We start from the raw sequence: 25,509 nt of genomic DNA, 5'->3' as shown, positions 1-25,509 counted from the left end.
AGCTTCTCAGCTAAGGAAAATGGATCCAAATAATCAAACAGTTCGTGGTAACGAAATGTAGTAAGGAGCGACCCGGCTCAATAGTAACCGAAACTCTAAATAATGGAATTTTGATATCAATAGTTACATCAAAAAAATCGCATTTTAATGCTGATTTTAAATATACAAGTTTCATCAAGATCAGTTATAACCATCAAAAGTTACGAGCCTGAGAAAATTTGCATCGTTTTAGAAAATAGGGGGAAACACCCCCTAAAAGTCATACAATCTTAACGAAAATCACACCATCAGATTCAGCGTATCAGAGAACCTTATTGTAGAAGTTTCAAGCTCCTATCTACAAAAATGTGGAATTTCGCATATTTTGCCAGAAGACAGATCACGGATGCGTGTTTATTTGTTTTCTTATTTTTTTGTTTTTTGTTGGTTTTTTTCCCCAGGGATGATCGTATCGACTGAGTGGTCCTAGAATCTTGCGAGAGGGCTCATTCTAACGGAAATTAAAAGTTCTAGTGCCCTTTTTAAGTGACCAAAAAAATTGGAGGGCACCTAAGCCCCCTCCCACGCTCAATTTTCCCCCAAAATCGCCAGATCAAAATTCTGAGATAGCCATTTTATTCATCATAGTCGAAAAACGTAATAACTATGTCTTTAGGGACGACTTACTCCCCCGGAGTCCCCGTGGGAGGGGCTGCAAGCTGAAAACTTTGACCTGTGTTTACATATAGTAATGGTTACTGGGAGTGTACAGTCGTTTTCAGCGGGATTTTTTGGGGTTTAGGGGGCAGAGTTGAGGGGGGGGGGGGTTACGTGGGAGGATATTTCCATGGAGAGACTTCTCATAGTAAAAGAAAATTTCAATGAAGGGGGCCCAGGATTTTCTAGCTTTATTTGAAAAAACAATGAAAAAATAAATATGAAATGTTTTTTCTACTGAAAGTAAGGAGCAGCATTAAAACTTAAAACGAACAAAAATTATTACGCATATGAGGGGTTTACCTCCTCGTTTTACCTCACTCTCTCCGCTAAAGTATTTTTAGTAATTTCAACTATTTATTCTACGGCCTTTGTGATTCAGAGGTCACTCTTAAGGAATTGAGACACAATCTAAGCTTTAGTGTAAAGAGCGAGGTATCGACGAGGGTTGAACCCCCTCATATACGCAATAAAAACATACGAATATAGAAGTTCGTTACGTAAGTTAATTCGTAAGTTACGGATATTTTTTACCAATGAAAACGTTTATAAAAAATTAAAAGTTCTGGTTGCTGTTTTAAGTAATCAAAAACTTGGAGGACAACTAGGCCTCCTCCTTCGCTTCTTTTTTCTCAAAATCTTCCGATTAATTGCAATTAATTAATATGCAAATTTCGTTTTAATTATTTATGTGCGGAGAGCCAAGATCAAAACATGCATTAATTCAAAAACGTCCAGAAATTAAATAAAAAAACAAGTTTTTGTAACGGTAAGTAAGGAGCGACATTAAAACTTAAAACGAACAGAAATTACTCCGTATATGAAAGGGAATTTTCCTCCTCAACGCCCCGCTCTTTACGCTAAGGTTTCTTACTGTTTTAAAAAGTAGAGTTAAGAGAAAGGGTCAAACTTTAGCGTAAAGAGGAAAGCATTGAGGATTGAGGAGGAAAAGCCCCTTTCATATACGGAGTAATTTCTGTTCTTTTTAAGTTTTAATGTCGCTCCTTACTTACCGTTACAAAAACTTGTTTTTTATTTAATGTTAAAATGAAAGAACAATAAAATTTTATGTGTTTTCCTTTGTGCGCTCTATATTTTGCACACAATTAAGAAATCTTCTGATTACAATGGCTTTTCTTTCCAAATTGCTATTAGACCCCCCAAGTTTGATCCGCAAAGTTGTATCTAAGAGTTAAAACCACTGTTTAATGGACCCTACTTAAAAGCCATGATTTTCTTAAATTTGAAATCGTATATCCATCATTTGCTGCTTAAACGCACTTTTTGGCTATATTTTTCAGCTTCTCTTAGTTGTGCTATCTGTGAGTTCAGGGCTCAGATTTGTCCAACATTAAATTTACAATAAAACACTTCAGCATAGTCTTCCTGGTTCCATGAACTGGAAGAAACAGGGAAAGAACAAAAAATAAAAGATATACTCCAAGATAACATTCTCGAGACAATTCAAAAATTTTAAAAACACAAACTCAAGCCAAAAAAAAACTCCCACCTCAAAATCCCCAAAATCCCAATCTAGACAGGGGACTAAAATTGTCCCCTATTAAATTTCTCAATAATAGTCCTTGCTTCATCATAAAGTTCCGATAAAGTTTTTTGTCTTCTCAGGCGGGCTCTCGACCTTTCGTTATTTATTTTATTATTAAAAAGAACTTGAACCAAAAGTGGCTTCAGTAACGAGGGGAAGATTGGTGTCTAAATAGCGAGACAATGTGAAGCAAAAGACTGAATTAGGCTGTATAAAAGCGTTCTGACCGACCCTGGAAATATGAGTTTTAGCTTCCTAAGGATAATTTAAAGCTAATAGATGTAAACTGGTGTAAAAATTGTTAACAAACGTCAAATATAAAAGAAGCAACATTAGTGCTGCTATACACTCGCCGAAGGGATTAAGCTGTCTAAAACTAATGCCCTAGTGATTACTCCTCTTCCACTCCACCATATTCAAGTTATTAACTAATGATTTTCAAATTGTGGACAGTTATGTTTTAATACCGGCTGTACCCAATTACCTGTATTTCATTTGCCAGGTATTTTTAGGCTTTCAGATTTTCTACAATTGTAAAATTTTGAAGTATCGAACAAATATCTTCTAAGAACAAAAAACTCACAACTGGCCGTTATATAACGAGTTTTGAAGCCACATGGCTGCATTGTCGAGTATGTTGCGATTTTATCGTGAGAACATTTTATTGACTTTGAATTCAGTCCTGTCGTTGGAAAATTTTCTGAAAATAGGCTCCTACACCAAAATGTTGGAAAATATTTCGGGTGTTGAATATTAATATTACGTAAGTCATGTTCTATCTGGTGGTTTGTGGAGTATCCCCAGAGTCTGCTACGTCTTTTTGCAACGTCTTTGCAAAGTATTTTTGTCTGTTTCATCAACTTTCTTGCTCTCAAATTTAATTTCAATTGACCTTGCCTTCCTCCTCAAACGATTTGTTCAAGTGTAAAAATGTTTATTTTACTGGATTTCAAAAATAAAACCATTGAACTCAGTTAATGGTATTATAGAATAATTTAATGTCTTATTATCTGTAAATATTTTGTATATTGAATACTTGTCTTTTTGCTTCTTTTGTATTTTTCGTTTTAAAGCTTCAAAAAGTAGCTTCAAGATACTACTAAATATGTTTTTCCTTTTGAAGGGACTGCGGAAGCTTCTTTCGTCGAGAAATACCAACATTATCATTTACGTGTGCGGTTTATCTGGCATCATATCTGATGATCCAAACTTAACGCTGAAGGGCATGGATCTACTCAGTGTGTTGAATGAAAGCATCCAGAATAAACACTGCTTACCAATAAAGTATGGTATAGCCAAAGGATTTCTAACACTGAATAGGTATGTCCCGAATTTCAGGCTATTAAGTGTAAGGTTTTTGTTAGCTAGGTCATGGTTTCATATATCTATTTGGGGTGCCAAGTGAATGAGTGGGTCAAAATTGTTATCATCATCCTCATTATTATTGTTCGAAAGAAAGAGAAGACACCCAGAATTTGAGAATGTAATTTCCCTCGCCTTGTATCACCTGAACTTACTGTTGGATTCTGCTCCTTCTCCCCCATCCCCTCCTAAATCTAGGGAAAAATCAAAATAAAGCCTTTGAAAGCTTGGTTTTCAAAGAGCTTGATTTTCAAAGCCTAGTGTTCAGCTGGATTTCCAAAATAATACTGAAGAGTAAAACCTCAATGCTTAATAATAAATAAACCCAAGTTTCCTTAAATGCAAGAATTTTCAAGTTATCCCACTTATAAAACTGTACACATGAGCAGGTAGAAGAATTTCCCTACATATAAAATATTTAAAATTCTTTCCCCTCCCCTTTGTCTCATTGTTATGATATTTTAAAGTCTAAGGTCGGAAAATATACTTACTAAAGTATTTTACTCTGTTCTCTTGGAGAAAAATATATTTTGATAGCCCCCTTCCCCCTCAATAAGATTGGACAAAATACTCATATGTGCCATGACGCCATTTTGACCCTCTAAAGTATAGATGATACTTGAAAGTATCGAGGCTTCTGAAAGCCATACCTTGGTGAGTTAATTCATAATATCTTGTTTTCTTTTTCTAACCTTTTCCAGGACCTCGCTTTAGTATTTGCATACAAAGAGAAGTTCAGTCGTTTTTACACTTTTTTTTCAGATGAAAGCCAAGATTGACGTTAAAACTTGAAACGAATAAAAAATATCCTATTTAAAAATATCCTTTTAATAAAAGAAAAAAAAAATATAAAAAATAACCTTCATATAAGTACGAGGGCTTATATGTATAGGTACGACTCACACACACCCTATTCACAAAGAAAGATTGCTCTTACACAAGAGCAATGTCTTACAAGTTTCTTTAGTGTTCATTTATTGGAATGTCTTAAGAATAAAAGGAATTATTTAATTTAATTAGTAAATTTTTACTTTAGATTTTCAAAAAGAAGAATGAGAATAAAAGACTCATAACTTTATTTTGTGTGAAGGTGTTCCTACCCTAATAACGTTCATAAAGAAGACTCTTGGCCCCTCTTTGCCCGAAAGTGACGCTTTCCTCTCATTATAGAAGTAGGAATCCTCTAGCACAAAAGCAATAAACACCCAATTTTCAGTTCAAATATTATGAAAGGCAATTGGCAAATAACTGATTGCACGGAACAAGTGACTGTATTTCTTGCACTCTAAAATGTTGTCTGTAAAGCAACAATTAAACCTAAGTGTTTCCCTTCCCTCCGTATGCCACACAATTTGAGTTTCATTAATTTTTGACGTCGCTCTTTAATTTCATTTGAAGATAAAATGTCTAGCATCCTTAGCTGTATAGTGTATTTTCTTTAGAATGTACTTAATATAATTTGAATTCTACGTTCTAGAAATCTCCAATCTCCTCTCGCTTACAAGCCTCTTTTACTCACGTTCATTGTTATTGGTGTCTACTTCTTTCAAGGCAGCGTTTCTTCTAATTGAATATGAAACTTTCGGGCTTCAACCCTTGAGGTTACTCCTACTTATTGTAAATATTTAAAATTGGCACAACTTTGGCACTTAAAGGTCATTTCAGTTCTAGGCATAGTCCAAAGAAACTACCTTAGTTTGAAAGTTTTGTGGGTATTTGTAGCTCTGTTCTTTCCCCTCCCCTATACCCCCCTCTCTTTTTCCTCTTTCTCTGTCTTTTATCCTGTCCCTTTCATTATTGCTTTCTGGTCTTTCTCCTTAAAATCTAATGTAAACTTTTTGAATGTTTTAAAGGTTAAATCTAAAACAAGAAACTGTAGGCCTGAGGTATTGTCATGTGGCTACATCAGTCTCTCTAGTTTCATTATAGAGCTTATTAATTTTACCATGTCTATTTCTTAGCAAAGCGGAATAATTTACAGTTCCCATTTATAACCCTAAAGAATTATTCTGAAGTTTTGCCTAGTTCTGCCCTTTTTTATTTATTGATAAAGGAAAACTATCTAAATACTTTCTTTAGAATGAACTTGTCGCTAGAAATCTTTTCGCATTTTAAGATTTGGTGTGGATCATTATATATATTATATATTATATATGTATTATATATATATGATATATATACACATATATATATATATATATATATATATATATATATAATATATATATAATATATAATATATATATATATATATGTATATATATATATATATAATAATCAGTATTTATTGGTCTTTGTACACACATTTTGCTGGAGAATACGAAATTAGCCTAAATCTTGGATGAGGGTATATTTGTTTGTCAATGTGTATTGACTGCCCCTTTGAACAGCTCTGAGTCAGGCTTTTGGACTATCTAGAAGAGTAGCATGTTGTTATGTATTTTGTTAATATTTAGAATAATAATAAAAAAAACTCCATTTCAGTGAACGTATCGCTTTTTTGGCAATAATGGTATATTTCCTCTGCTTTGGTGGAAAAAATAATTCGCCTGGTCAAATACTCTGACCTAGATTTGTGTTATCCCTTTAAATTGCCTGATCTTTACAATATTGATGTAAATATAATATGCTACATATATGTATTTTAATCTGTGTAAAATATACCAGTTTTTTGCTATTTTACCACCATTCTCACCCCTAACTATATTCCTGTCAGTGTGTTTGACGATCGATGTTTTCTTATACTTTAAGGTTTAATCTTGCTAAAGAAGCTATTGCCGAAAGTCTTGACTTTGCACAGGAAGTTCAGCCATCACATTACCCTGAAACCAATAAAACCATCCCCGAATCAAACCCAGATGAACTGTGTGCCATGCTTCAACAGTTACTCTCCGAAAGCCGTGTTTATAGAAAACCAGTGGCGGTTTGCTTGGCTTCAGTATGTTTGAGCAATCACCGTTACCCTGATAGAAAAATGTACCTGAATGATTATGAATTTCGTGGGTTTGTTGAGGTTCAGTGTAGCTTCAAATGTCGGCTTCAGTATCATCTACAATGTTGGAAAGCAGAGCGGGATAAAGGAATCAGTGGGAAGTATATAGATAAGGCATGTTTAGGGATTTCTAATAAATATTTCTTCCTTCTTTTTGTGTGCATTTTGCAGATGTGTATGACAATTAATTTTTGCTTTCCTATTAATGTCTCTATCTTTGCTTTGTGTAAAACATTGTAGAAGAATTTTTCCTAAATACAACTTTTTAAAATCCTGCTTAGATGTTATTACTAATTAAAATCCGCTCACTCCGGCCATTAATGGCGGGCTTTTTGAAAGTATCTTGTGTTTGCGTACTCTATTTTATAACTTCGAAATAGCCAAAAATTATAGTTAAGTCATGTGTTGTTTTTTTTCAGTGCAATTTAAAAAACTATTAAATCTCGTTGTAAATGAAAACATAACATAGATATTTACTTACATCTTTTTTGATTACTATTTATCTATTATTTTTATTAATCTTAAATTATAGGTACACTTTATTTCACTTTAAAAAGGTCTTAGTTACGGTTTTGAAGACTATTTTCCAGTGTGTGTTTCAACCAAAAATTTACTGTATGAATAGATACTAGATAATAAAAAGGCTGTTTGTATACGCGTGTAGGTAAACACTCAGAACTTGTCTAACGAAACTGGTGGAAGCAATGGAAAAGATTAACAAGTTTTGATAGCTAGGTTTTAAAAACGGGTTTTGCCTGTTTCAAACACCATAGGTAATCTTTTGTAGTAGCATGGAAGAAAAAACGCAAACAGTTTGTGAAAACGAATCTTGTCTGTTTTCTTTTCCAAATTAACATGTCCGTGATCTGAACTTACAATTCAGTTGTATTGGAAGTACCGTAACAACTTTTTGAAAGGAAAATATTTATAAACAAAAACACAGATTATATTTTTTTTAAATCTGAAATCAAAACCTTAATTTGATTGCAGAAGTTTTGTACGCCAGGATTGAAATTTCGTAAAATTCTGAAAAAAATATGTAATATTAGATATCTAGGGTGAGGGATCTATCCTCCAATAGCTAGCCCTACTCCATAATTTTTGTGTAACATAAATTTTTCAATAATCAGGTGATTCCCAACAGTATTTTCGTTTTATATGAAAAAGATGATGTTCTTTCTATAAATAAGAAAATATACAGAATCTAATTATATAACAGCAATGCAAACGAAACAGATGGGAATTCGGCAATTTTGTAAACGTCAAGTAATTAAAATATAATTAAAGGGATTAATCTCTAACCATGGACGGGATGACTAATCTCTATTGTTGGCTAAACCATGATTTCTCTCTGGATTTTTTCGGCTTATGTTTCTTTATTGTATACTAAGGATAGGATATTACTGTGTAATGTTGTTCTAAAAATGAAGGTCTTAGAAGAATGAAATTGACAAAGTTAAACAAACCCGATCAATGCTAGGATAGTGGCCAAGGCCGTATCCAGGGGGGAGGTTAGGGAGTCTGAACCCCCCCCCCCCCCGAAATGTTTGTCCGACTTGTAGAAACATAACAAAAATGAATATAAACAAATTTTCGATGCTTTTTTAGTTTTTTGGACCCCCTCCCCCCTCCAACCCCCCGAAAAAAATACTTTTGTAAGTCGCTTTAATTAGCGAAATATGTTTGAAGACATTGCCAAAATTGTTCTGTATTTAATTTGATTTTAATTTTTCAATAATTTTTCTTCTAGTTGTTTTTTAAGGGATATTTTAGCGACAAGTTCAAAGAAAAAGTGGAAAAAAAAATTATAGTAGACCAACTCACGGAAAGTGTCCCATTAGGTTTGAAAACTATATCTCCTTGTAGTTGTTCTTCCTTCTTTTTTTTGGACACAAGATGTTTTCACAAAGGGATTGTGCTTAGATTAATTTGTGCATAAATGTTATATTTTATTGTAATTTCTCTTTCTTTTTTTTTCTACTTTTATTTTTCCATCCTTGCATTGTGCTATTGGTGGGTTTCCAGTTATTAATCATAATAAATAAAATTCGGTTCATTGCTTACAGGATATTATTGGATTGCTCTGTTTCACTCCTGATTGCAATGGAAAATTTGTGAGGATTACGTCCTTGGACCAGAATTTGAATAAAAAGCACGAATGTGCTGCTGACCCTGAAGAAAAGAAGAAAACAGTACCTGAGGAAAAGCAAGAAAAATCTGGAAAACTAAGCAAAAGAACTCGAAACAAGATCGGAGAAACCGGGATTAAAGCCCCTGAAGAAAATATCAATATTGGGTATATTTTTCATCCCTTGTTTTTATTACTTATAAACTTTTTAACGTATTTATAGCTTTCCAAAGTAAACATACCCATGTCTAATTCCTATTGTCCCGAGAAATCGTACCTCGAAAGTTCACGATGATTTATGGTTTAGATCAGGATTACGGTGGATCCAGACAAAAGTTACTAAGTCCAAAAATTTTTTTATTTGACTATATTTGCTTAAGAAAAGGTTAAACTTCGGAAGAAAACTAAGACTTCTGGGACTTTTGGAACTTATGCGAAGTTAGATTCTTATGCAGCCAAAAATATGACACAACCAATACTTATTTTTTTGATAGATCGAAACGATTATGTATCCTTTGGTAAGCCATATCTAGAAAGCTTTCTAATACCAAATCGATTCGTTTTTTCGATTTTTTTCAGTGAAAATACCCCCCAAAAAGTATTTTTTAGGGAGATACAAAAACAATATTCTTCAGAATCTAATACTAATAAAAATTTACTGTAGCACCAAGCCGCCTTATCCCAATACAGCTACGCAGGTTCCTCTACCATACCAATCTATTTAAAGCCTCCCTCTTTACACTTTTTTCCCTCCCAAGAAGTTTCAGTTTGTATCAAACCCTTTCTGAAGACCTCCTCCCTCTCCAGTCAGGGAAAACCTAGTTTTTGTTTGGTCCTAGACTGCTGGCTGCAAAGGACGATCTTTACCTATATAAATTCATTCATCCGCTAAACTTGTCCTGACCATTTCCACCTTCCTCTCATTATAAAGAACTATGATGAGATCTGAATCTTTTCTAAATATAGGTTATAAAAAACGTCTTGTCCGCTCCCCCACGATTGGCGTCTTAGCATGATTTTGTTGTTTTTTTTTTTTTTTTTAATACGCACGCTGATAATAAATTCATTAAATTCTTGGAGTTATTGTAATGGTTTATCTCAAGAATTAGTTTTTTTTTATGAAAATATTAAAGTCGTAGAAGTGTCCTTTGATCAGCTCATCAATGAGTATTGATCTGCGTCAAAAAATATTCTAGCTCTTTGTTCAGAAGTTTATGTTAACTTTCTTATATCGCTACTAGGCCAGCAGAAAGAATAGGCTCTAATCTCTTTACCAGTGAAAGAACTATTGAGGCTTTGGGTGGCACGTGTAATAGAAGTCCTCTGCCTCAGTGCTTAATACCGGAAATGAAATGTCAAAGTTGGTGAAGTCCTGACCAGTATTTACAAAAAACAATAAAAGGCAGAACTTTCGGACCCAGACGGAAATGCTCCCTTTATCGAATGGCTCAAGTAAGAGAAATCTTGCAGTTACACCTTTTACCCCATAGTTTTTCTTTTAAGCATAACAAGCAACCTCAAGAAAAACATCTCGTATATAATTAGATAAAATTCGTATAATTGTGTTCGTTACATATCTTGCTTATAAATATTTGTCTTAATAAGATGCTCGAGAAAGACATAATTTATAAGTGGATACCAACGCCCTTTTGGGAGGTGCCTTTCAGATTGGGAGCAGTGAAGATGTTAAAAGTAGAATAGCCAAGGCTCAGGGTGTTTTTCCACAGTTAAAAAAAGTTTGGAAGAATAGGAAGATAAGTCTGCAAACTAATATTAGAATATCTGAAGCTACAGTGATGACAGTGATCAAATATGGCTCCAAGGCATGGGCGCTCTGAAAAGCGGATGAAGATTTGCTATATGTTTTCCAGAGAAATTGTCTACGGATTATTCTGGGTACCCGGCCGACTGACCGTATTTCAAACAGTAGGCTGTATGAAAAGTATGTTTCTATCCGGTTTTCAAGGGCTATAATGAGAGAAAAGTTGAGATGGCTAGGGCACGTTCTGTGGATGAAAGAGGACAAAGATTGTCCTCTTTGGTCAACCGTCTAGAACTGAACAGAAAGTAGTTCCTCCGCCGATGGGGTAGGAGGATGTTATAAAGAAAGATAAAAAGGAAATGGAAACTCCCCGGGAAGGTATTAAGAGGGGGGCTTTGGATAGGTTGGGATGTAGGGGGAGTGTGCGTAGCTGTGTTGCAGTCAGGTGGCTTGGTGTTGCGGTGAGTTGTAAGTAGTAGTGGTGATTGCTTTAACGTTTAGTTTGAGTATTTTTGAAAAAAAGCCTTTTTTAGTGAAATTATGTCTCGTTTTTGTCGGAGAATTCAAATACAAAGGTTTTTAATGTGAAAATCTTGCAGTTGCACTTTCCACCCTATGAAGAGAAAGCTTTTGCGCCCCATAATTTATATTTTAAGCATAATGAGCATTCTCAAGAAAAATATCTCATTATTTTTTGCTTAGTTTATGAAATTTGCTGTTGTTAAGGTAAATTGGACATCCCGTATGTACTATTGTATGCATGAATCTTCTATTTTCATTTTAGTGGGCTAATTGTTAGTTTTATTGAAGATGCTAATGATCTTGTGAAATTAAGTGAAGAGCATGTATTTTGACACGATATTATCTAAAAAGCTTAAATTGTTTTTTTAGAGTTGGCCTTTTAGAGTTGGCAAGTTTAATTTAAAGCACATTTAAAGCCGTACTCTATTGATTTCTTTTCTATTCTAGTTTGGCTGAACCTGAGACAGCTGAACAAGGCCTCCAGTTGCCTTCAAAGGTATTTGTTTTTATCTTATGAGTTCTGGTATATTTTTGTACTTATCAATTAAAAAAAAACATCATAAAAAAAACTGAATTTTGGCATAGTATCTTCTGGTTCTTTTTCCGTGTCTGCTTTATCTATAGGATTTCGATAGGTCACTCCTGCCATCTTATGTCATTAAATGCAAAATTTTCTACCTAAGTAAAAAAGTACTTTCACGCTAAATCCTGCCGTTTCTGTCGTGGGCTATTGTTTTTAGCGAAAGTTTATATTTTTCTAGAAGATAATTAGTACCAGAAGAATTAGCTATTAATCACCGACACGGGTCGAGTAGTACAAATTTTCTATATATCTAAAATCAAAGGTATGTCTGTCTTTCTGTTCCTTACCTATTACTACATTGTTCATCCGATCGTCAAGAAACTTTAAGAAGTTGTTGAGTACAGTCTTATGAAAGTTTAGATATACTATCTTCCCCCCTCCCCCCAAGGCTATCTTAATACTTTTTGCGCTAATTAAATTACATACCCCTTAACACAAATGCTTGACAGTCATTATCGGTCCAATTATTCACATTTTCTGGATATTCAGTTAACGGGTTAGTTAGGTATATATTCTGTCATCACGTTTCTGAAGTTATAAATTTCTTTTTCGGAAAAATCTTCGAAGTTGCTATTTCACAATACTTTTCTAATTTAAAAACACTTTCGTTATTTACATACGAGGAAAGTTTCCGTGGGCAAACTGTAGGGGGAGGGAGGATTTTGCATAAGGTTTACATATATTTTTTGTAGTCAAAATCAATTAATTGGGTGGGTTTTATAGATGTAGGGTAAAAGAAACTTCATTCATTCTGAGAATAACTTTATTGTAGAAAACCTGAAGTTTGAAAAAAAAATCGATGTTTGTGTTTATTTATCCGGTGCATTATCGTGTTTTTTAATTTATGGAATGGATTCCCAAGAAAGGAGAAGTTTTCGGGGAGAGGTTGGAATGTTCTGTAACATATTTCCCGCGAGAGAGGGAAGTTTTCCGGAAAAAGGATGATCCACGGGAAGAATTTTGAAAGGAAAATACTTTTAAATTTAAAACTCAACTTTCGTTCAGGCGGGTAGGGAGTGTTTACAAAAAAAAAATTATAAATGCAGCGAAAATTATTTATATGCATTTTTGTTACGTTTTTACAAGCCGGGCAATTTTTATTTTTTTTGGTGGGGGAGAAGTCAAACCCTGTAATACTCCCTCGTGGATACTGTCTTGGCTAAATACTAAATATTCATATAGTATTCTAATAATTCTGAATAATTTTTTGCGAAGGGGAATAAGAAAATAATTGTGGGTAGTCTCACCAAACCGAGTTGAGACTCAGACCAAAAAGTACCATTTCCTCAACACCAACCCCCAAAAATAATGATAACACTAATGCAGCATCAATAGTCGCCTGGCTGTCTGTGCCACCTCACTCATGGTGTTTTGAATTAAGGCTTGCCTATTTCTATTTATCCTAGAGAGCCTATCTGTATAGTATCAAAGTGTCCGCCATTGTTTTATTTCATCTTGAGAATCCCACTCGCTAGCTTCACACCTTCTTTTTCAGTCCACACTCGCCCCACAAAAACGAGAGATGTCATCCACCACTTGCTAGTCATCGTTTTCAAGTGGTACTCAATCCTCAGGACCGGTGCAAACAGTCGAATTTCTTTCTCCCACCTTGGGCTGCTCCTTAAGGAAACTTTTCCTGAGCCACTGTTGGCGCTTTATCTGCGCATTTGAACCCCTTCCCCCCTGGGCATGATTTTGGCATCTCTTATTATCTTCAGTTCACTCAATCTTGGCAATGTATTCCACAAAATATCTACCTTTATGGTTAGACACTGGACAGGACGGCCAGTGGCTAAATGGTGAAAGTAAATGGGATACCAAGAGAAGGGTATCACCGCTATGCCAAGCCTCAAATATTCAGACTACTGTACAACATATTCTTAATATTCCCTGAGAATATATTGAAATCCCAAAGGTTTGTCGGCCCCATTTGTTACGTTCGGTTTCTTTTTTCATTCTTCTCCTTTATTTCCTTATGCTTTTTACCTCATCAATCGGTTAACCAAAAATTGAACTACTAACGTGTCTTTAACTAAACTACAGTTTCCCCGAGTGGTACTGCTCGAGACGAACAATAGTTATGGTCCTGTTTTGAAGAAATCAGATGAACTCGGAAAAGGTTTACACCAAAATCACTTTGATGCTGCTTAAGCAGGACTTTCTATCTAGAGTTAAAGATGGAGATCCAAAATGGCGTTTAAATAATATAAATGCCAAATGGCGTTTGGCATTTTGTATTTTTGTTAGATCTAGCTTTGAACAGAGATACGAGTGACATAAGAACAAGTGATTCTTATTTTAGTTTTCTCAAACGAGGCACTGATAGTCATTCATTTCTGAGATAAATCTTGTATCACTTTTGCATTCACAAAAAGACACGTGCCCCTAACCCCTTAGATCCAAAAAAGCTAGTGCGAAAGAAGCATTGATTAATATTCGACAACATGTGACCAAGATGTCCCCAAGTGACCATGATAACCATGAAGTGCATTCACTTGCCTGGTGATTGAAAGAACTTTTTCCGAATCATAAATTCTGATGAGTGGCTCGCTCTTAGAACTAGGATTTTTTACTTTTAAAATTCTTAGCCCTGCTAGCTTTGGAATTTTATCCGTATGTTATTTATGTTGGGTCTGTGCTGTTTGTTTTTTTTTTTTTTTTTTTTTTTTTCATGCTTCTAATTTTGGCTGTCTTGTTGTTTTTTCCTGTTGATTTTCCACGCTGTTTCATTCACATTGTTCTATTTTCTTCTGATCTCTCTTATAGCAATGAAGAAGAAAGGCGGTCGTTCTCGCAAAATATTTGCTTTGTTCGTCTAGTATTTTGTTGGCATTAAAATCCCATTTTCGGTCTTCATTTTTTAGTTTAGTTTTTATTATGGATGCCGAGGTGGTGAAAGTTCCAAAGATGATAGTTTTGAACATAAGTTTCAGCTTTTTAATACCGAAATATTATGATTAAAATCTGAACTTACGGACAAGACTGATCATGGACATGCAACCTTATGGAAGAAGGCCACTAATCCATCTTCATACCCTCTCTTCTATCTGTAGTCTATCGGATTTCTTGGAAGTCAAAAAATCGTTTTCTTTGTCTTATATCTTAATAAAAGAATATTTGAACCTCTGAAAAATAGCTTTTTGGTTATTACGCAAAAGCTATGAATCAGCAAAAAAACTAATAGATTCGAAACATTGATTTAAAGAAGTTTAAGCTCAACTACTTCAGTATTTGATTTATACATTTTTGGAATGGAGCCCCCCCCCCCCCCTTCTCATCTTACCTCTACGAAGCTATTTTTGTACGAGATTTTTTTATTGCCGGATGTTGCTATTCGCGAGAGATGTCCAGTTATTTTTCTATAATTCCTTATGGAATTTGTTGCCTGACATTTTTACCAAGTTTTATTGGTCTATCAATTTTTTGGCGGGTTGTGTTTTTAGGTTCATTTTTAGAGAACTTTGTTTATGTTTGTTGTTTATAATTTTTTTCATTCATTCTTCAGTTTCTAGATCTAATTTTATTTCAGAAAAAAAGGAAGAAGCGGAATAAACAGCTAGCCCCGATGCCTCCTTTGAGTTCTCGTTTGGCATATAAACCTGTTTTTAATTGCCGGTAAGATTTTATTTTATTTAATGGCTTAGTTAGGGTTTTGTACCAATATGTGCTACCAAGTTATGATTTGGTTTACTGACCTAAAATTTCCGTATCTAAGACAAATTTTGCCGTATTTGCAGGAATTCATTTGTTAAAATACGATTGTTCTTGAGAAGAATTATTTATTTAGGAAGAAATTGAAACTACTAGCTCATAAGTTTTGATTTCTATTTCTTATAAAAATCAATGAACGTAATGAAATATATAAAGGTATACAAGAAAAATTTGAACTTCACTCCCTCTTGAGTTCATTTTATTCATTGTCTTCTCGATGGGTGGGATCAGATGGGCATCTATTCATTATTGCTGATTAACGTAATTTCCCCAGCTCTGGAAATGATATGTGCTTAGCTACCCCTCCCCCCAAGCCCAGGAATTACTCGACAGTATTAATGTGTAATTTGAAAGTAATAACATAATATTAAACAGCAAAAGAGTACAATTGTGTATTTTAAACGACCATACTGCATTTTCGAGCGTTTTTTCACTGTCCCTCTATTATAAGTAAGCGAGACCACACCTTAGTCCACTAATATTGACTTTCTGTGTGTATGTCTTGTTTGCTTCTTATCATTATTAAATTAAAAAAGGAAGTTTTTCCAACTGAAAGTAAGGAACAACGTTAAAACTTAAAACGATCAGAAATTATTACGGATATGAGGGGGTTCGCCCCCTCGTCAATACCTTGCTCTTTAAGCTGAAGTTCAATTTTTTCCCCAATTCTTTAAGAATAACCCCTGAGTCACAAAGGCTTTAATTAGAACAAATAGCTCTTTTGAAAGTAGCAACAAAACTTTAGCGTAAAGAGCGATGCAATGACGAGGGGGCGAACCCCCTCATATACATAATAATTCCTGTTTGTTTTAAGTTTTAAGGTTGCTGCTTACTTTCAGTTGGAAAAACTTCTTTTTTTATTTAATTTCTGATCTTTTTTTAAATAATGCTGGAAAATATGGCACCCCTTCATGGAAAGATCCTCCCACGTAACCTTCTCCCCCTGCCCCCCCTCACCAGAAAAAACCCTCCTGAAAATGTCTGTATACTTCCCAATAACAAATGCTATATGTAAACAATTGGCAAAGTTCACAACTTGCAGCCCTTCCCCTGGGGGCTGTGGGGGATTAAGTCATCCTCAAAGAATTATTTATTAGATTTTTAATCTATTCTAGATAAAGAGGCTAACTCAAATTTTGATCTGGTGACTTTAGGAAAAACTGAGCGTGGGAGGGACCCTAGTTGCCCTCCAAATTTTTGGGTCAATTAATAAGGACACTATACCTTTTAACTTTCGTTCAATGAGCCCTCTCGCGATATTCTAGGACTACGGGGTAGTTACGATCACTCCTGGGAAAAAACAAATAAACACGCATCCATAATCTTTCTTCTGGCAACAAATTCAATCTACATTTTTGCAGATAAGAGCTTGAAACCTCTATAGTAGGGTTCTCTGATACGCTGAATTTTCATTAAGATTCTACGACTTATAGGGGTGTTTCCCCCTTCTTCAAAAAATATGGCAATTATTCTCAGGCTCGTAACTTTTGGTGGGTAAGGATAAACTTGATGAAACTTGTGTATTTGAAGTCAGCATAGAAATCTGATCCTTTTGATGTATTTATCAAAATTCCGTTTTTTTTTAGAGTTTTGGTTACTATTGAGCCGAGTCGCTCCTTGCTTACAGTTCATTGTCACGAAAAGTTTTAAAAGCTCATGCAACCCATATTCGCTCACTGGTTGTTATACAGGTAGTCAACCTCCTGTAGAATAAATCTGGGGATAATTCTTTGCTGCAAAATGTCTTCCACTGCTTAGCTTGATCATTCCACTTTACAAGACTTATATGAGACCCATTGCCAAGTAACAATGTCCGATATATGCTGGTGCTCCGAAAACATTGTTGGCACCGCTTCAAAAGATCCAAAATAGGGTATTTTTAGTCATTCCCCACAACTCTCTCCAGTCTATTATTGAGGGGTCTCATGTAGCATCTATGGCTCTTTTCTATAAGTACTTAAATTCACCTCCTTCTCTAGTGCATTCTCGTATTTTGCCCCAGCTAACAAGTTCTTCAACCAACAAGGCAGATACGAAGACATACAACTCACATACAACTCACCCCGATTATTTTAAGGCTGGCGAGCCCAGAACATAATGCTTGAACGTCAGATGAAGAACAGCTTCATCCGACGTTGCACTTTGATCTGGGATGATCCCCCATAGTAGTTATCCCAAAAAGTTTTTCTGCTGACTCTTCAAAAAGAAGATCCAATATGGATCTAAAAACCTTGATAAATGACTAGTGGCAAATTAGATATTGAATTATACCTTGCACCGCGAATTTTGGAATAAAAAATAAAGAAATATTGAACCCCATGAAGTCTGAACTTTCCTCTGACATAATCCTTTCCCTATATTACGCTTTTGGGTTTCCACATCTGTACTATTGTACATGTACTGCTCTTTGTAGAATAAAACCAACCTTGTGGTTCAATTTGCACAGCAATTTGCACATCAATTTGAGCAGTGGAAACAACATTTCCTCTTCCTAAGCTTTACCCCTCAGGTGACCTCTACTCAGACATAGATTTCTCATCGTGCGAGCATATATTTGCTAAGCAAAACTTGGTTGTGTATATTCAGTATGGCAGTGAAGTCTACTGCTATATATCCAGTTTCTGCCTACCATGTCTTCATCACGCAAATGCTCATCATCACTACATTATTCTTGTCCTCGGTTTATCTTACTCAAACTTTTATTAACGGTCTAAAAAAAAACTCTCACTTTTCGATCAGGTTCACTTTGGAACTCTATCCCAATCGATATCTCCGTTTCTCCTTCTTTTTAAACTATGCATTGGGATATTAGCTATTCTTATACTCCTTGTCCTTAATGTTTTTTCTTTCTTTCTGATCTAATGTTGAGCAGATCTTCACTGTTTTCTCTGCTTTCTCTGTTAATGATTTCACTCATTCTTCTTTCTTTCTTTTTTTTCGAAGATATTTTTTTTATTATTAATAAATTTTACCGTATTTCTATTTTACTGTACCGCCTAATTCTTACTTCCCACCATATACAGTTGATATTTGACTTCCCTTTTCTGATTTGGGACAACCACGTCTATTCCCAAGGATATAGGATCAGATACAGATTTAGAAATTTCACAAACAGGATGCTGAGTCTCACTTTCCGCAAACTTTAGTTGGGATCAGCCAACATAATATGAGCGATAGCGTATTGGTGAGACTTTAGGGAGCCCCTCCTCCCGAATTTGGTCCGGTTACGAAACCCAAAAGCAAAAGTAAGAAGTTTTTTCTGAGACGTTCCCTTTTTATCTTAAGCCCTATAGATTGGACCTGAATTCCCTAAAGGTATATGCAAAAAATTATTTTTTAATTTCCACTCAGTTCGATTGGGATCTGACAGCCTGTTCCGGTAGATATCCCTTGCGCTGAGAATTTAGAGACGTCAAAAAGTCGTGATGGGACACTTAATTTTACCTTCCGTTTAGTTTCGCTGATATCTGACAATTTATTTTGATAATTATTCTTGTAGCAACAAAAGAGAATCCAATATTTTAAGGTCTATTATTTCCATGATCCGTAAGAAAAAATTGTTCTTGGAGCGGAAGTACCTTCGTCTTTTTGTACTATTTAGTAGGGTAAAAAAAGTTGCTTTTTCTTACAAAATTACTTGAAATTTTGCGAGTTGTGTGCGAACTTTTTTAACCGTTTTACAATTCTAATATTCGGGAAGGTTTTCGAATTTAATGCTTTTGAGCAGCAAACTATTGATTAGAATTATAAAATATTAACTGAAAAAAAGGGTTGATCAATTATGATTCGTGACATAATTTACAAAGTTGTGCATTTGTTTATTGATTTTTTCAGCCTAATTGGTTCTACATATCCTCGCATTAGTTATTTATTTTTGATTGAAAATAAAAAACTAACTTTTTTGAATGAAAATAAAGAGTGAAGTTAAAACTTAAAATAAATAGAACTTTTCCTACATAGAAGAGATATGGCTAATGTTCACACACTTTGCGCTAATTTTGACATGTGTTTTCCTGAAAGTGTTATAGAATGCAATAGATACAGCAATTTGGCTATTAGGAAGTTTTTTTTTTATTATACTGAATACCTTTCAAAACTGTTGAACTACAAATGTAATTATTCGAGGCAATTAGAACTAAATGATCCCTTTTGTTCTCAATGCATCTTGGAACAAATATACTGTTAATATATTGCTCATATGTTCGACATTTCATTTGTGAAGCGCTGAGATAAAAAAAAGGCCAAACTTTAGATTAAATACAAATAACAAGTATAAACAACAGGTTTTTTTTTGACAGTGCAAACTGAAAGTTTCGAATGAATGTATTGAATATTTTTTTTTAATTAAAAATGATTTAACAAATTTTATTACAAAACCCAGAGACAATACTAATGAACATGTTACAGAAAGACCTCCGAGACTAGCTGCCAAAAAGGCAAGATTAGCATTGAAAGCTTTTTTTAATTATTTTTGTTTCAGTCGAATGTATTGCTTTTTTTCACCTCACCTGATGTATCAGTTCTGGTTGAACCACAGCTTATATGCCAATACAGTTATGAAGACTCCTATCTTGCCCATGAGAAGTTTTTGGTACAGAGCTCTGAACTTGGCGCCTCCTCCAAGCCCGCGCTCCGACACGTAGATCGTACTACAACACCATCGGCGGAAACGCAATTATGTTTTATTTTAATTTTTATTGGTATTTAAGCTGTGAATTGCTCCGACTTTTAGATTCAGACTGCCAGTTTCCTGTCTCCAGCTGCTAGCATCGCTACCGCGCACTGTGTCCCAAAAAATAAATCGAATTTTCATGACTGTATTGGTATCTAAGCTGTTGGTTGAACGTTCCTAAAGTAAGGATACTAGGACCGTTTGAAAAAAAAAATAGTTTTAATGGTCGTATTTTAGTGTTAGTTGTGTTTTGTATCTTCATTTGTTTTGCATAGGATGGCCCTTGGACGTAAGGTTGAAATATTCATTTAGGGTTTAAGTTCCAATGTCTCAATAAAAAATCCCCTGTGGTTTCTACTTGTTGTTTGTATTGAAGATGAATTCAACGATGTGGTGTTCGTTTCTATTTAGACTTTAGATTGGAGGGTAGAAGGAGCCAGCAACCCATTCCCCCCCCCCCCCCCCCGCCCTATTATACAACATAAGATGAATTGGATGAATTTTTAACGTCACTCTTTGCTTTTATTTAAAAATGCTCATATTTCAATGTTTGAGTTCTGTTTGTGTTTAAATTTATGTTTTGAGGTGTCCATAAATGTTAACCTCGCCCCTTCGCCTTCTCCCCTGCGTAATTTTTTAAATATTTTAGTAGTTTTTCAAGAAAATGGGCTCATTAGGCGTATTTACGGTGCACAGTAAAAAAAGATTTTTCTTCTCATGAGGGAGACTGTGTCAATATTGCACCCGTCAAACTTCTGCTCTTTACGCTCTAGTTCAGCTTTTTACAAGAACGTTTTGATATATAAAAACTACCATTTCTGAATGAGGAGAAATCGGTCAAACCATTATCACCGGTTTTGTACACTTAATCCAAATACATTCCTTTGAATAAAGGGAGGCTATGGGAAAATCTAACCTCCTCGTCTCGATATTTATCTGAATGGCCTCATAAGGAAAGTTTAAGAGTGATATTTACTACTAATTACTGTTTTATTTAAATTGATTAGTCAGTATATCATAGGCAGCGCAATAGCTATTTTTTCACTAATTATAATAAATATTTTTAGACCTGAAAGTCATGCTGAAGAAAAGGAAAGACCCCTTCCTGTTGGAGCTCCAATAAATTGGATGCCCGCCAACGTAAGCCTATTTTTGGTTACTTTATCCTCTCTTTGGAAAGCAGAACAGTTCCTTGCAGTAATTAGCGAGGTATCACTATACAGGAATGAAGTCCCCTGCCAAGTGATGCTGAATCGTTTGTCGAAATAATCAGTGTTAGAATGCTTATAGTAGAATTAAACACAAGATGTGTGCTGAGGTTATAGTCGTTTTCATTTTTATTTTATTTTTTTTAAGTACTCAATTCTGTCTATGGAAATTCTTTTGAGGGCTTTGCTCTATTATAGTCTTATCAATAATATTGTACTTACTTACTTGTTTTTTGGCGGGAGTCAGGTGTTTTCGCCTCGCCCGGCATGCAGGATCCTTGTGACCTCTTTGGACCAGGTTTCACGCTATGCTGTCAATTGCTCTAAGAACGGAACCAACTGGGCCGATCATCTTTGTCCAAATTTCTTAAAGCCACCAATGGGATTCAGGTCAGACTTGGTCAGCGTCCACCAGTTCATCTTTTACCCTCCTTGATGCCTCTTCCAGGAGTCGTATGGCTCAACTAGAAGGATTCGATGGGGCAGGTATTCTGGTGGTCTTCGCAGGACGTGACCCAGCTATTGTAAGCGGCGTTTTTTAACGGTGATCACGACATCTCTTCTAATCTTGCAGAGTTGGCGAATATCGGCATTAGATATACGATCTTGCCGGCGAATTCCAAGTATTTGGCGTAAGCATCCATGTTCAAAAGCAGCTAGTGTTCTATCGCGTTGAAGCTTCAAGGAACAAAATTCTCATCCACTGGGTAGGATGGTTGGGACCATGCCCGTATAGATTCGACTTTTAGTCAGAATGGAAATTTCTCAGCGGTTCCAAAGGGGCTTTTGAAGGGATGCGGAAACAAACTGCGCCTTATGTATTCTTTGCTGGATGTCTAAGTCTGAAGAGCCATCAGTGCAAAGTATGGAGCCTATGTAGGTAAAGCACTCAACCCTTTCTAGCTGAGTTAAATTCACGCTCAAAGATATTTGGGTCGGATAATTCATGACCATAAATTTAGTTTTCTCTGCGCTTACTTTAAGTCCAATCAGACTTGACCATTCGACAGTATCATCTAGCATGTTTTGAGCAGGTTCAGGGTCAGAGAGGAATCTGACATCATCAGCGTAATCCAAGTCGGTCAAGGACAGATTTTTTCCAATTTGAGCACCATTGTGTTCAAATTTGAGCACTCTGACTAATATGCCTGAATTAGTTCAATAAACTTTACAGGCATGCCATCGATTTCTAGGAATTTCCATTGATGTCTTAGTGGAGAAACGTCGTTGTCGCCTTGTGTTCCAGTCGACGTGGGAAGACTTGAGTCAAATTAGATAATTTTGTAGGTTGAAGAAGCAACAAGAATGTGCAAATGCAGAGGATGGTTTTTTTATTTTGTATTTATTATTTCTGTGTCTACTGTAAATACCTAAATGCCTTTGTTTTCTTTGTCATTTTAATTCCGGCATAGTATCTTTCTTGTCTCAATCCTTTACAGAATTAACTGTAAAGACTACTACGGCTTTTTTTTCATTCGGTAATGTTAATATTGTTTTTGTCACCCTTTTTAACGTGTCTTACACTAGCTTCTTCTAGCTTGTCTTTATTAAGTTCTGTAGGCTACACTTTTGAAAAATAACATAGCAAGCGAATTGTATCCCCCCCCCCTTTGGATTTCTGTCTATATTATTCCTAGATCCTGAAATGTTGCCCAATCTTACAGTTTAAAAGTGTTTTGGCCGGAAAGATTTGAATTTTGTTTATATGAGGTTAAATAGAGTGCACCTGTTCCGATGCGTCCTTCCTCCGTAAGAAAACCTCTATCCAGCGGCTGTAGTTGTCACAACACCAAATTCAAGGAGGGTTAAACTACTCATATGCCTAAAGATCCTTAATTCAGTTCAATTTGTCCATCGTCTCTCATATTTCCTGATTGGTGACATATTTATTTTTCTCTGAGCTAAATCTCGTTTTTCCTTTTGGATATATATATTTAAATAAAGGTTTTTCAAATATTTTTTGGTAAATCTAGTTTAATATTTGTTCTTTTCTATATGGAGGTCGAACTAAAAGCTAAATTTTTTGTTCGTTGTTTTCGTAAAAAATGATGTCAACGGTACTTAGCATTGGAATTAAAAACCATTGTCATAAATAATTGTTATAGTTTCTTGATTTATAAGGCGAATTTTCGGAAAGCTGTGTGTACGATTCTTAGTTAGGGGTGAATTTGGAAAGTATACACTTGAGTGCCTTTCAAACCTTGAAGCTACCATCTTTTGGCATCGTTGGTGCTTGAAGCTGTATGTTGTATCCAATAGATTTACAATTTAAAGTTGGGCAAAATAGAGCTTGCCTTGTTAGAAGTGTTAATGCTTTGACATTAAGGCCTAAGTGAGTACGTGCCAGGTAGGGCCGGACCTAAAATGTTAGCGTAGGTTTCAATTAGATATGGTTAAGTTCATAGTGTAATATTGAAAGTGGCTCAGAAACTTTTGCATTGCACTACAAACGATATCATAAACAAACAGGAAGTACCTTTCCGGCTAGATATGGGCGGGAGTGACCAAGGGATTGGAAAGTACTGTATTCTGCTAATTAAACTGTGGTGCATAATTCACCTTATTTTTTCCTCAAAAACAAAAATATGTGAATCAAATACGAATTTTTTATCTGAATTCGGTAATGTAATGATTCTACTATTGTAACCTACGGTTTTTCATATTGTTTTTTTCTTTATGTTTTCATGAAATTTGGTATTTTGTCTTCTTTGTTATTTTAGTGGTTTGGGAAAGCTTTCTAGTCCGGTTTTTTATGATGGGTTCAAAATGTAATTAAAATTTGCCTTGTGCCTGTTACAGTTTCTTTTAATGTGCCTATAGATTTCCATATTTTTTGTTTTTAAGTTTACTTGTTACCAACGCCAAAATGCGGAAGAACCTGCTGTGTAAAAACAATGGGCCTTGGAAAATTACATTTTGGTTATAGTATTGAAACAACATAAAACCTTCCTAAACAGTTAAATTTTATTTGCCTCTTTAGTTTAAAAATAGCTAGTTTAATTACGATACCATTAGCACGGCTATCTCAATGGATCAGGAAGCCACCTGGGCCAACGAAACTGCACATGTTCCTCATCCATCTCACTATTCAGAGCTTCACTCTTCATTCAGTACAATGAATTCTTTCTTCCTTTAAATCGTTTCCTTCACCATCTCCTCCTTCCCTATTCGATGATATCCTGCTATTCCTTTCGCCTAAGTTTTACCAAATTATTCTTGCCTATCTTCTGGAAAATTAGATCTAGTTATCTTTAACCTTTCTTTTAACATAAACCAAGACAGTGATATCAAGCCTTATTCATATATTTTCCTTACAGTTTTTTTCGGCATTTTAGCGAGTACTTAACAACTACCTTTAAACAATGCCTCTTTTAAATATGGCAAATACCTTTGATATCTTCCTATGATATTCTATGGGCATTAGAAGAAAGGTGTATGTTTGATAGAGGATACAAAAGCGCGTTAGAAAATTTTTATGAACATCTAAAAGATGGACTGCGCAAAAAATAGGACAATACAAAAATTCTAGTTTGTGTTCTGCTTAAAAGATGTATTAGACCATAAAGAAACTTTTTTGAGCTGAAACTGTTCCCAAGAATATTCACAAGTCATGCATTATTTTTGTTTTCTGATGTCATCCCTGTTAGGAAAGAGCTTATATCACTGGGCTCCAAATGTCTGTAAAATTACATTGAAAACCCTGGGGTTATCTTGGTTTCTTGTTGAAGAGCTGTTCAGCTTTGTCTTTCTATCTGATAATTGCTTAGCTTGTATTGTTGTCAAACGAAGTGGTGTAAACCATCCAATAAGAAAAATATGTATTATGATTGCTTAGTATTGCGTTATTTGGAGTCTTTATTAGTCTAGGGTATTTGCTGCTGTCTCCTTAGAAACATGCAGAAAACCCAAATTTAGTTTTTATAGCCTTTTTTATCGATCAGATGCTCTAGGGATCATGAGACCATGATGGGAAATGATTTATTAAGAAATTTGTTTTATAAGCTTAAAAGGGTCCGAGACCTGAACGATCTTAAATGCAAAATGCATGGGTCTGGGTCAAAGGGGAGGAGTCTGGATGTCAGAAAAGAAACGATGACCTTTACTTTCCAGTTCCTGAAAGAGAAATGTCCCTCTGGTCTCTATTGTGATGATAAGTCTTCTCTTTATAGAAGCATGTGAGAAGGTGAGTTCAATAATTGCAGCAGGATCCTGTTATAGCTGGTTTATTGGAAACCTTATAAACAAAACCTTTAGATAGATTTTGAATATATAGATAATGCAGAAGGACTTTTAGCATCCTGGTGCTGCATCAACCGGTCTGTACACG

General features: G+C 35.1%; 1 protein-coding gene across 2 annotated transcripts in view; it reads left to right on the top strand.

The window, feature by feature from the left end:
* Positions 1 to 25,509, top strand: part of LOC136032124 (uncharacterized) — a 153,206-nt gene that overhangs the window by 54,655 nt on the left and 73,042 nt on the right. For both annotated transcript variants that reach the window (XM_065712292.1, XM_065712293.1), the window contains exons 10-15: positions 3,366 to 3,562; positions 6,356 to 6,710; positions 8,663 to 8,892; positions 11,456 to 11,504; positions 15,121 to 15,206; positions 21,042 to 21,114. In XM_065712292.1, coding sequence (XP_065568364.1) covers positions 3,366 to 3,562; positions 6,356 to 6,710; positions 8,663 to 8,892; positions 11,456 to 11,504; positions 15,121 to 15,206; positions 21,042 to 21,114 — 990 coding nt within the window. The remainder of the gene's footprint in view (positions 1 to 3,365; positions 3,563 to 6,355; positions 6,711 to 8,662; positions 8,893 to 11,455; positions 11,505 to 15,120; positions 15,207 to 21,041; positions 21,115 to 25,509) is intronic.

This window comes from Artemia franciscana, chromosome 10, assembly GCF_032884065.1.
Source record: "Artemia franciscana chromosome 10, ASM3288406v1, whole genome shotgun sequence".
Lineage (NCBI taxonomy): Eukaryota > Metazoa > Arthropoda > Branchiopoda > Anostraca > Artemiidae > Artemia > Artemia franciscana.
The sequence above is the reverse complement of the archived record's forward strand: the minus strand, read 5'-3'. Positions and strand labels throughout refer to the sequence as shown.